Source organism: Sus scrofa, chromosome 13, assembly GCF_054392235.1.
Source record: "Sus scrofa isolate SSC_HxYL_T2T_F1_AM1 chromosome 13, Sscrofa_HxYL_maternal_Yorkshire_Landrace_v2.0, whole genome shotgun sequence".
Lineage (NCBI taxonomy): Eukaryota > Metazoa > Chordata > Mammalia > Artiodactyla > Suidae > Sus > Sus scrofa.
Window position 1 is genome coordinate 21,125,471 of NC_139395.1, and position 13,719 is coordinate 21,139,189.

The following is a 13,719-nucleotide window of genomic DNA, read 5'->3' on the forward strand; positions in this document are numbered from 1 at the left end:
GAAGTGCATTGCTGTATAGCTATACAATGAAATACTGTACAGCAGTTAAAAAATAGTGAACTTGGTACCATGGTACCAATTGATGAAAAGTACATAGGCAACGTCTTATGAAAGAATTTATGTACAAGAGTATATACTATATGATTCCACTTATACAGAGTTCCCAACTATGAGAAAAATCAATATATGATAATTGGGACAACAGTGACTTTGAGGGGTTAATAACTGGACAGGATCATGGAAGGTTCTAGTGTTCTGGTCCTAGTTGTATCTCTATCCATTGTGCTGACAAAGATTGTCAACTTCAGGAAAATGTATCAAGCTGTCCATTTTGAGAATAGTATACCATATATATGTAATTCTTAAAATAAAACTTTTTTGAGATATGTTGGACAATTTTGCATGTGGCAACCTATGGTCAAAATGCTGTATCTTTTTATGACTCTAAAAATTACATAAATCTCAAAAATAATGTTATAGATACCACCAGAAGAATCTCCTTCCTAGGCTGGAAAGAGAGGAAGAAATATCGTAAAAAAATATTCTGATGGTAGCATACACACAGACTCTAAGTGTAAATTCCAGCTCTATTGCTTTCTAGTTGGGTAACTTTAAGCAAGTTAATTCTGAGTCTATAACCCATCATCACTCAAGGACATAGTATCTACTTCACAGAGACCATGTGGGGATCAAAGTAGCTTATACATGTATAGCACTAAACCCCTATCACATAACAAGAATTTAATAATTGTTACCTATTATTTTTCATTATTATTTTATTGTCATTTTAACACCATTATATTATGTGTATGAAGTCTATAAAATAACAATAAAATAATAGTATGAATATGTGAGGCAGCCTTGGATAAATCCTTCATGGTCTCTGATTCTCAGTTTTGATGCCTGAAGATGGTAGTGGTATTACTGGTAGTTATAACAGCAAAGGCAACTGGTACCTGCTCAGTGGTTTCCAACCTGGGAGCCTGATGCCGAATTCTCACTGTGAACCACTCTTCTCTATAACCTTTTAAGAATGTCTGTCAGGATGGGCTAGAGTTTGCTATGATAACAAACAACCTCAAACTCTCAGTGGGATATTACACGAAGGTTTGCATCTCCCTCATACTAAGCACCCACTGTGGATCAGCTGTGAGCTCTGTGTCCTGTAGTCACCTTGAATCCCAGGCTTTTAGCGGCCCCATCTTGCCACATATTTCCATGATCATCAAGGCAGGAAGAAGAAAAAGTGAGGAATTGCATACTAACTTTTAATGTTCTGCGCAGAAGTGTTTTGGCTACTCCTGCTCTCACCATTTTAGCCAAAGCAAGTCCAGAGATTCACTTAATCTCTTCAGGCACTGGGAAATATATCAGGAGGTAGAGAGCCAGAAAGATCTGTCAAATGGCACTAAAGACTATCACAAAAGTACTGAGAATTTTATTTTCTTCATATATGAAAGTGAACATGAAAGTCTTAATGAAAATGTAAAATGATGTGTAACTATAAAAGCTCTTATTATTTAACCTAAAATTTTTCTCTCTAAGGAGGATATATATGATGGATTTCACACTGGGGAAAACATGAACTAGATTAACACACTTTCTTTTTTCCTTTCTTCTTTTTTGGGCCACACCTTCAGCATTTGGAAGTTCCCCAGCTAGAGGTCAAATCAGAGCTGCCGTGACCAGCCTATGCCACAGCCACAGCAATGCCAGATGTGAGCGATTTCTGCCACCTACACCACAGCTCATGGCAATGCCAGATCCTTTAACCCACTGAGCGAGGCCAGGGATTGAACCTGCATCATCAACCTGCTGAGCTACAATAGGAACTTCCAGGGTAAACACATTGTTTATTATTCATCTTAGTCTTCATTAATTATAAGTCATGTTACTTGAATAATCAATATTTACTTCATATGAAATTGACTTTATTAGTTTTTTTAAAAAAATTCATGACGATATTATAGATGTGCTAGTCCTTTTATTTTCTACTGTAGTTATATGTGAAAGTCTTATCACTATAAAGTTATAGCTATAGTTATATATAAACAGAATACGTATGCTAAAAGATTTTATATTATTAAGCAGTATGTGCATAAATCATAGTTTTTCAGTGGGTTTATGTTTAATAATTAAATTATTTTACTAAAAATAATCAAACGATTCCAAAGTTCAATATCTAATTTAGAGTTAAAGTAGCACCTTTTGAAAAAGTGGATAATTTATAGGGAGCCAAAATTGGTGGTTTGTATACATAGTACTGTGCATGTTACATGGAAGGTTTTTGAGATGGCAACTTTATACAATAAAATGAAAGCAATGTACAAAGTTAGTATAATAATCATTGGTCATAGACAATAGGGGATAGTGTTCATAGAAATCTACTGGGAATCTGTGCTGTCTCTCCTGTGACCTGCCAGCTTATTCACATAATGGGGCTTTGTTGTGCACTGAGAGGTAGAATGACATCAGATAAGAAAAACATCAAAGGTCATGGTCACCATCAGAAACAGGCTTCTTTTGGATGCCTTGCCTGTCTTTGAGTGCTGAGGACCCTGCTCAGGGTCCTCAATTGTGATAGTTGTATGGTACTTAAAGATGTTGCAAAGCTGAAAGCTGTAGCTAGATCTTTTAATAAAGATAGGAGTGGTCAATTGAGAGCAATCTGTATAAAAACCTTTATCGGGGGATTTAAATTGGTAAAAGTTTACTTCAGCTGATAGCATTACAAGAGTTTGGTTTTGTTTCGTTTTGTTTTTAAGATCCCTCAACAATGTGTTAAGGCTACATTACTAAAAGGAAAACCAGTTCTAAATGTATTACTAGAAACATAATACTACTATCCCGTTGACTGTTGGTGAGACTGTGGAATAGTGAGAACTATGGAAACACTGCTGGGGAGGGTGTGTATATTTGCTATGGTCAGCCTATTGGACAAGCTATGTCTGGAGAATGAATGTTTGTCTTTCCTGGTAGAGAAGAGAGGAGGGACCCTTTTGAAAGTTTATGTCCTTCCTACTTTTAGGCAAATAGGAGGAGAGCAGGGAGCTTTTCTGGGTTTTGTTGCTTCTCACTTGCCTTCACCCCAAAATAATTGTTATGCCCAAGTGGCATATTTGGGGATCACATATCCTATTACCTTTCTCAGTACCTTACTTTCAAAAGGACAATATTTAACTACATGAGTGGTTTTCTCTTTTTTATTGTGTTCAAGACTGGAAATTTTCTTTTCAAAGTAAAAATTGATGAAGCAGCTCACTGTGTAACATGAATGAAAGTTTAGCTTGAGAAGACGAAGGAAGAGAGAAGGAGAGAGGGAAGGAGGTGGGAGGGAGGAAAGAAGGAAGAAAGGAAGAAAGGAAGGAAGGAAAGAAAAGGCAAAAGCTCAAATCCTGTCATCGGTGAGACTTTGCTGTGTAAACTACCAAACTAGAGAAAAGCATCAGAGCTGGGAAAAGGACCATATCAGTAAGAGATGGTTGAAGGAAATGGAGGTATACAGCGTTGGGCACAAAAAAAATTGATAACTGATCTCAAATACTTATAAGAAGAATATTTATATTTATTTTTCGGTTGAAGTGAACCATTTAATCTGTGTTGCTGCCAAGGACAAAACTAGAACCAAGTAAAGGGAGTTATAAGGAGGAAGACATCCAGATGAGGAAAGAAGGACTATCTAGACTATCAGACTAAGAGAGCACTCTCAGAAGGCAGAGGGCTCGCCATTGCTGGAAGCATTCAATGCCTGATTCACTCCTCCTTGTGAAGTATGACACAGATGGGGTTCTTCCATTCAAAGAGACATTAGGATGGAAGGACTTCTCTTCTGGGTGGGTCCATCTGACATTGATGTTGAGGGTCAAAACTGATGTAAGAGTCCACCCTGTACCACCCTGATCTTGGTACAGAACAGAGCCAATGACAGCATCAGCTACCCCTTGACCCATTTCAGCCTTCCCTTTTCTTCTGCAGGCAGTTGCTCTTAAATGCTGCTTTTCACTGCATCTTATGCCCTTCCTTTTCTTTTACCTTTCATTTCAGGTAAGAAAGAGGGGCAAATGCTGACAAGATGAGCAGGGATCTAGTGGTATGGAAATCTCACCCACTAATGTTGGCGATCAATTATAATCATTCTTAGGACTTTAAGTCCCTCAAGCCTCTTCATTAATCAGCTCCCAGTTACTCCTTTGCACACCGTCCAGCTCAAATTTGCTGTGGCATCACACTGTGTACAAAGGAGTGCCTCACAATCAATGAAAAAAGACAGGGTATCCTTAGAATATTAGTCAGCAGCTGGTTTAGTTAAAATTCTCTCCACCCACGCTGTACTACACTGATTAATTTTTAAAGAAATGGCTAAATGAAGATATTAATTATTTGTATTTGGTGCATATGCTCTTATGCACACCATTATATTTTAATTTACTTTTTAATGGGCAAACCAATATTATATTGAAATTATTTCCCATCTGGCATGCATGCTAATAAAGAAAAGAAATCTACTGATTTGTGCCATTTCAAGTTTAACCTTTTGGGGGGTACATAGTTCTTAAGGAAATCAAGTGGGAAAAACTTGATTTAATCTTCTTGCCTTTTAGTTCCCATACTTAACAACCATTTAGGGAGGGAGAGAAATGAAGCACTTGTTTCTGGAGATGTTAACAATATGAGACCTGAACATGTACGGTTATCTCTGTATTATTTGTCTTTCTTTTAATCGTGCTTATGTAAAACCCAAATAAAAGAAGGTAAACTAATCATCCTGGAAAATAATTCAGTACCATCTGAATCACCAATTATATTCTGCCTCCTTTTGGTGGGTATATTGTGACCAATTTTTTTGAAATGCTGTAAACCGAATAGAGTAGGTATTGTAATTCTCTATTGCCCTGCCTATTTACTCTTTCCCAGAAGCCCAGAAGCCCAGCACCATGTACCATCAGAGACTGCTAATGTGTATACACATACATGTGGCATTAACCTTTGTAGGTCCTAAATTCTTAGGAAATAATTCATTATGGTTTGGGGAGTGGTTTCTCTGAGTCAAACTGTGTGTGTACATATACTTAGGGACAGCTGTGCCCATTGATAATAAATGGAAAAAATAAGAAAAATAAAATATAAAAATGTGGATATCAATGAATTTTCATTTGTTGTTCAACCTAAAGTTGAAAAGCCTCTTACTTAGGCTTTCTAAGATATCTCAAAATGAAAACCGCACTGCTGCCTTTTAGGGAGGTTGTGGATTGTCTGGAGGAGGCTACATTCTTACTGCAACATTTGAATGAGTCCCTGATTTAATTCACCGAAGATGTAAAACTTGATGGGAAGTGGGACAACCTCAGGAGACAGAGCAGCTGCAGGCAACATTGGTGCATCTCCACTTTGCCTCCATTGTTCTCTTATGAGGGACATCAGCTCTGGAAGGCTTTCTCCCTCATCACAATCCAATTTTATTCTATGTTTTCCTTGCTCTTAAAGAACATGTACTTATCTTTGCCCTTTCAATAAGGGAATATTTACATTGAACACCCCCACACACACCCAAAGTCCTTCTCAGTGGAGAGAATACAAAGTGAATTCCCAGTTGTCCCTGGACAAATGCTTAATCTCTGTATTTCCAGAATCAAAAAGAGTTCATTTCTCCACATTCAATTCTGTGACTGGAATGTAATGTTCTTTTACCTGGGTGGGGCCATTGATGAATTGAATCTAAGGGCTACAATTGGAAATATATTTCCCTGGATTGACCTATTGTTATTGCCTCTAAAACATATTTGAAAGTGCAGGAAATCTTTAAGGTAATAAAAGGAAAATGGAATTGAGCATCAAAAGATACCCTCTTTCTTTCTTGCTTACTGTCTTCATGACTTTGAAAAATTTCTTTAAATCTCCTGAGTCATTAGTAAAATGTCCTTGATAGTACACCTCAGAGTTGGCATGGGAACCACACAGACTAACGAACATGAAAATATGTTTAGTAAATCACAGTGCAACAGAACTAAGTCTATTTTTACGTGTATCACAAAAGTGTGTTTCTTTCAAAAATCAGCTATCTAAAAATAATACCCATCACTCAATAAACCTACAGTCTTTGTACAGTTGTACCATAGTCCTAGAAATTTTAGGCTATAATATATAATCTCACTTTTACCCTTGAAAATAAACCTGAAACTATTCAAGTACTTCAAAAGTATATTTGCATCCATGCATTTAAAAATAGCTTTTATTCTTTAGCTGCTAACATTTTTGTGTATAAAAGTCTTATCATTACTTCTTTTTAAACTTAGAGGAAGCATGTCTTCTTTTTATCCAGTTCACTCAGTTGAGTGACAGATGCTTTTTTAAAAAGGCTTCTAATCTGATATTCGGTAATAACTCATCCAAGAAAATACCTTCTCTATTCAGAAGACTGCACCTCTATTTTATTCTTTAGCCAGCCACATAATTAACCACATAGATTTTATAATGTTTGATGTATCAGTCAACCAAAGACCAATCAATCATTTCTTTCATTCAGGAGAGCACCCTAGGTGTGTGGATGGTGGCTGTGGATTTTCCCTGAACTTTGTGGTAGAACTTAGTGATCAGTTAGTAAATATACAAGGAAATTGTTCCTTCAATTTGATAATGAACGCATGGGCTTACCTCAGCCTGTAGTTTGGAAAGCAAATCTCATTGAAGGGCTTGGTAAACCCCTCTTTGGATTTCTTACTGATAGGTTGGAAACTTTGGAGTTCCCTTGCGGCTCAGCAGTAACAAACCCAACTAGTAACACTGAGGATGCAGATTCAATCCCTGGCCTCGCTCAGTGGGTTAAGGATCCTGGCATTGCTGTGATCTTTGGTGTAGGTCACAGACACAGCTTGGATCCCGCGTTGTATGGTTGTGGTGTAGGCCAGCAGCTGCAGCTCCCATTTGACCCCTAGCCTGGGATCTTCCACATGCTGTGGATATAGCCCTAAAAAGCAAAAAGAAAAGAAAAAAGTTGGAAAACTAAATGCCTCATCTGAGCTTTCTTTTGAAAACCGTGAAGTTGAAATCGCTGCTTAATTTCAGCAGCTGGTGTCTAACCTGTTAAATTGTTCTGCTAATACACAAATATGTGAGTCTAGAAAGTTAAACACAGAAAGAATGAAAGTTCACATGCTACCATAGCAACTTCAAGGCACTCCCCTGAGCTCCCAGGCCCCTCTTGGCAGCCATGCTTCAGTGATGCATGGGTATGTTGCTATGATAGCATTTTTAATCTGCAGCGAAAATCATCTTGTGATTGTGTTCATCCTTTGTAGAATGGCTTATCAACTAGTTTCATCCTTCCGTATTTTCAATATTAACATCAGAAGTATTTTTCTAGGAGTGTCCGTACCTGTGACATATGGAAGTTCCTGGACCAGGGATCGAATTGGAGCCACAGCTGTGACCTATGCTGAAAATGCAACAATGCCAGATCCTTAATCTCTGTGCCATAGCAGGAACTGCCAACAATGGAAGTATTTTGATGTTTTTATTTTTTGACAAAAGTATAACTTCTCATAATGTCATCTTAATAAGTTAGGTCATTCACAATAGTCTAGAACAATTAATTCTTTCTTTTTGAATCACCTAAAACTTGCTTCCAGATCTAAGATGTAACAGATCTCTGTTACAGCACCAGAACCCAAGACAGAGAATTAGAATTTAAGAGACTTGTGTTTGGATCTCACTCTTTCACTAACTAGCTGAGGGTTTTAATCCTGTACTTTGGTTTCATTATCCTGCCAATCCTAGGCAGGTCATTTGACTTCTCTTCTGCCTCAGTTTTCTCATCTGTAAAAGGGATTAATAAAAGTACTTAACCTCTCAGCATTGGTATAAGAAGCCAATGAGATTATGAGGTCCTAGAACAGCACTGAGCTCCTTCTAAGAACACATTTGTTACCTATAATAATGTAATAGTTTTCTGTTTTGTCATAATTCCTATATTATCTCATCTCATAAGGCTGTGAGAAACAAATCACTTAATAAATGTTACGTCAGTTTATTACTGCACAATTACCATAAATGTATCAGTCTAAAGCAATACCTCTTTAGTATCTGATAGTTTCTATAGGTCAGAAGTCCAAATCTAGCTTAGCTGAATTCTCTGCTCAGGCCCTCACAGGGTTGAAAATCAAGATGTCAGCTACACTGTGTTCCTTTCTGGAGGTCAGGATCCTCTACCAATCTCATGTGGCTGATTAATAAATCTCATTTCTTTATGGTTATGGAGCTAAGGTCTCCATTTCTTGCTAGATGTCAATGAAGAGTCACTCTCAGCAATTAGAGGCTACCTACCATTCCCTGCCATATGGCCCTTCCCATAATATAGCAGCTGCTTTTTCCAGGCCAGGAAGAGTGTATTTCACTGCTTTCCAATCCCTTAACCGCAGATGAAGAAAACTCTGCTTAAATGGGCTTACCAGATTAAGTCAGGCCAGGCAGGATCATTTCCCTTTAGCTGTGTGGTACAGCATGGTCATCCTTTGATATTTCATCACCCTTACGCAAGAGGAATAGATCATATGAGAGTGAGAGTCATGGGGGGAGGGTTCATCTTAAAATTCTGCCTGCAAATGTGATATGAATTGAAAAGTAAAAATGATATGCAAGTATAAAGTGCATCTTATTATAATTTTTATTATTGTTATCATTATGATCATGAACTCAAGAAATTCTTGACCTCATACTACATTCTTCCACCTATTTTTAGTGGTTTAAATTAGCTATAATGAGTATTCCAGTTCTTTTAAAATTTATGTAACTCTGAGCTTCACGCTCACTTTCTAAGTCCTTGAATTCCTACTCTTTTGGGGTATTTACTTCCTACATTCCCTACCTTCTCTCCTTTGATCTTTGTCGCCAAAGTAGGACACTCCCCAAGAACAAAGTCCTACAGAAAAATATGTTTCTGTTGGAATCACCAATCCCTAAAATTCTCATCCCTCATCACACATGCATGTATGCACTAATCCTGAAATTCCCTACAGCTTGGTTGTACTCAACTCTAAAACAAATTAAGGAAAGAATGATCTTTTCTGATGCTTTAATGATATGCAACCCCGGAACTATGTGATAGACTCTGAGAAGTTTATTCACAAGCTCCAGGATTGAGCTGATGATGATCCACATGGCTATGGCTTTGTCATCTGACCAACACTCATATATGCATATACTGTAAAATGTATAATATATATATAAAATATATAATAAAATATAATATAAATATAAATATAAATTCAAATATAAAATAAAAATAATATAAAATGCTGGTGTAAGGAATGGTTGAAAATGATGGTCTCATCCATTTAAGCAGAATGTGGAAATTAAACCTAGAAATCCAAATGAGAAATTTCTAGTATTTTGTGAATACAAACACCTTCAGGACAGGGATGAATTTCATATCCATACAGAGATGAGTAAAACCTTCGTACATGGAATAGAGAGTACTATTGGATTAAAAAAAAAGAAGAAGAAAAAGAGTAGGGACTGCAATTGTACTTGTGTCCATAATCGTCTCTGTCACCATTGGCCAGATGATCATGGATGAGTTACTTTTTCTATGAAGACTTAGTCTCTGCCTCTGTTAATACTGTCTACTGTGTACTGACTACTGTGTTGTTAATACACTCTATTGTGAAAGATGTTCTGAGGAGTAAGCGAAACAATCTATGCAAAATTCTTAGGACCATGTCTGGTGCAGAGTGAACATTTAGTGTTGGCTATTGCTGTTATCGTTATTTACTTTAATTATGTTAGCATGTGACCCAATGTCTGGAATGTATTAGGTGCTCAGAAAATATTGCTCTCTTCACCTTTCTCCAATACCTGTTTGTTGAATTGAATTGGATCTATCAATAAGAGTATTTTGGATATTGTCAATCAAATAAGTTAAAAGGCTACTGTTAGTCTAATTTAATACAATTTTCTTCCTCCCTCCCTTTCTCCTTGCCCACCTGCCTGTCTTCCTTCTGTCCTCTTTTCTCTCCTTGTCTTCCCTTCTTTTCTTCTAATTTCTTTCTCCTTACTTCTTTCTCTCTCTCTTTTTTTCTCAAGCAGATATTATTTTAAATTTTCGAACAACTTATGTCAGCAAGTCTGGCCAAGTTATCTTTGAAGCAAGATCAATTTGCATCCACTATGTCACAACCTGGTTCATCATTGATTTAATCGCTGCCCTGCCTTTTGACCTCCTGTATGCTTTCAATGTCACAGTGGTGAGTAAAGAGCTCCCTTCTACATGACCTTGGTGGTTGGTTTTACCCCATGTTTATTTTTCACATGTTCAGGTTCTAAATGTTTGCAGCAATTCGTATGTCCAGGATTTCATGCCCCTTTTAATAAAAAGGCCAAGGCAACTAAAGATATGCAGGCCAGATTCCCCACTTAAAGAAATTACTTCCTTTTGAAATTTGCATTACTTGTCTCTGATAATTTAAATAACTAGAACTAGGAATTTATCATCAATCATGACTCACTAAACAAATCTTTTGATAAGGAAACCATCTGCAGGAATATAAGTATTACTTTATGTTACTCAGCCAGATATTTGCCTCAAGAATTTGGTGGAGAGTTTGAAGACTCCTTCTACTTTTATGACCTTTACTCTCTATCTCTTGAATATTTCATTCTTTGTTGGCAAAACAAACAGAAGACTTATCAAGATAGAGAGAGAAATGCTGAAATTAAAATAAGAGGATTCCATCACTTCTTAGAAGTCTTCATAAAAACGTTGGATTGGACAAAAACCTAAATGATAAAATGACCAACATAAACTAAGCATCCTCTTGAATTTTTTTTTTTTTGTCTTTTTTTTTTTGCCTTTTTTTTTTCTAGGGCCGCTTCCACAGCATATGGAGGTTCCCAGGCTAAGGGTCCGACCAGAGCTATAGCCATCGGCCTACACCAGAGCCACAGCAACGCAGGATCCGAGCCTCGTCTTCGACCTACACCACAGCTCACAGCAACGCCAGATCCTTAACGCACTGAGCAAGGCCAGGGACCGAACCCGCAACCTCATGGTTCCTAGTCGGATTCATTAACCACTGCGCCACGACGGAAACTCCCCTCTTGAATTTTTATTGATATTTGTAACTTCTCCTCTTTCTTCATTTAAATTCTTTATTCTCATGTATTCACACAGAAAGTAAAGTGTGCCCACTTGCAGTAGTAGCTATTTTTACTATTTAATGATTGACTTTCTTAAAAGCCTTAAGTACTCCCTTATAACAGAGATTTTTAGGAAAGTAGAATGGCATTTTTGAATCAGTAATGCAGTTTGCTGTTAGAGTAACAGATTTTAGCAGGCAAAAATTTACTAAACCTTAGTTCAATTTAAACATGTTGCCTGCTTACTTGATAACTCCTCCCCTTAGAAATTATATTCTCTGTCAAGAATTTAAAAGCATAGTTTTCAATATTAAAAAATACCATCAGGAGTTCCTGTAGTGGTGCAGCAGAAGTGATTCCGACTAGGAACCATGGGGTTGCGGGTTTGATCCCTGGCCTTGCTTAGTGGGTTAAGGATCTGGCATTGCCATGAGCTGTGGTGTAGGTCACAGATATGGCTCGGATCTGGCATTGCTGTGTCTGTGGTGCAGGCTGGTGGCTACAGCTCCGATTAGACCCATAGCCTGGGAACCTCTATGTGCCGTGGGTGAGGCCCTAAAAAGATTAAAAAAAAAATGCTATCATTATTGATTTCAGAATGAAGATTGAACTATAATCCTGAATATTTAATACAGAGTTGTGGATTTTTTAATTGCCTGTACAATAGTATTTTTCTTTTCTTTTCTTTGGGAAAAGTTGGGAAGTTGAGAGTCAACATCTTGAAGAGGTTTATAACTCAAGTGAAAGGAAAGCTCTAGGGAAAATCTAGCATATAATATCAATCAGTGCTAAACTGAATTGTTATCTGAGCTTTTTAAAGTGCTTTTCAAGATTGAATTTGACTAGATAAGTATGCTATAATGAAACTGTAATGACTTAAAACAAAGCTTTTGCAAGACAGCCCCAAAAAATCCCAAAGAAGTGTACAATTTACAAAATGATAAGAAAATTTTCCCGAATTATCCTTTTCCTGGAGAATTGTTAAATAAATGCCATTTCATAGACCCTGATATGAATTAACTTGTTGCTCTGCTACTAAATACTAATAATATTTTTATATATTCTATTTTTCTGTGCACTCAACAAATAGGATAATTTAAAATATATTATAGAATATAAAATAAAAAAATATGTTTAGATAGGATTAAAATGTTCATTGCTTGAAATTAATGCAAGTGAAGAATCTTTGAAAAGGTCTAATTCTCATAATTTGATGAATTTTAAATACTTGTACATTTTCACTGCACTTCCACTCCCTTTGTTCTCACTTACGAAATATGTACAAATTCTTTGTAAAGAATGCAAGCTAGGAGTTTCTTTCATGGCTCAATAGTTAACAAACCCAACTAGGATCCATGAGGATGCTGGTTCAAACCGGACTCAATGGGTTAAAGATCCAGTGTTGCCATGAACTGTGGTATAGGCCTCAGCTGTGGCTCCTATTCAACCCCTAGCTTGGGAACTTCCATGAGCTGCAGGTGCAGCCGTGAAAAGCAAAAAAAAAAAAAAAAAGAATGCAAGCTATGAATCAATACCTATTTCAGAGAGAAAGAAAAAGAGGAAGGAATCTCTCTTTTCACTGATAATTTTTCTGCTTTTCACAGGGGTGAGCATATGATTATTTAACAAATTAGCATACAAATTTGTTAAATTAGTCAGCATGAAATATTCTATTTGAATAGAAAGCTTATTCAAAATATTATATATACTTCCCAGGAAAGCATAAGTTATGAGGAGAAGTTTATAAGTTTGCTATTGTTATACCATACAGACTTACAAAAAGGAAAGCAGAAATAAAGAAACAAAGGTGTTGATTTTCCTAGACCTAAAATGGGTCCAGTGAGTGCATCTCCGTAGAGATTTGCAATTCAGAAATGAATTGCAGCCGTCAAAAATGTATTGCATGCTTTAGCTTTGCCTGTGCCCACAACTGCTGATGGCAAATGTTTTATGTATAGCTCGCACATTTATTTATTAAAACATACCATATATAAGTCATTATGAAAGGCACTATGAGAGAGAAAATTGTGAATGAGACAAGGAAACTGTGATATAGTGAAAAAAAGCCTAAGTATGAATCCAGATTTTATCACTCACCATCTAAGTGACATCCTTGGGGAAGTTAACGTCAAAATACGCCTAAAATGAGCATAAAAATTCCTACAGGGTTTCTGAGCAGCCTAAAAAGTTGACATTCCTGTAAAATACCTTGCTAAGTGTCTAACACCTAGAAAGACCTCAGTATGTGTGTTAATTAATTGTTTTCTTTTTCTTTTGTTCCTCCTTAGTTGATAACTAGAAGGTGGTTATGTCCACCTGATAATGAAGGAAACTGCTATTTGATAGGGTTTTGTTTGGGGTTTTTTTTCACCCACCGGTGACATGTGAAAGTCTCTGGGCAAGGAATCAAACCTGAGCTACAGCAGTGACAACACTGGATCCTTAACTCACAAAAGAACTCTGATAGGGTTTTTTGATGTATGCATCACCCACTGTTTTGCACCTGCCTACAAGGTGCTTAGAATTCTCATCAGAGACAAATTCAAAACAACATCCCAAGAGTAAAAAGAATCCTTTACTTTTTTTCAG

General features: G+C 36.8%; 1 protein-coding gene across 9 annotated transcripts in view; it reads left to right on the forward strand.

Annotated features, from left to right (window-relative positions):
* Positions 1–13,719, forward strand: part of KCNH8 (potassium voltage-gated channel subfamily H member 8) — a 447,861-nt gene that overhangs the window by 262,436 nt on the left and 171,706 nt on the right. For 6 of the 9 annotated variants that reach the window (XR_014824099.1, XR_014824096.1, XM_084989956.1 and 3 more), the window contains exon 6: positions 10,081–10,238. Coding sequence is in view for 5 of the 9 variants with exons in the window: in XM_084989956.1 (XP_084846082.1) it covers positions 10,081–10,238 (158 nt within the window). In the remaining 4 variants the exon portion in view is untranslated. Of the gene's footprint in view, positions 1–10,077; positions 10,239–13,719 lie in introns of all 9 variants that reach the window. The other 3 variants (XR_014824095.1, XR_014824098.1, XM_084989953.1) reach the window with 1 other exon arrangement.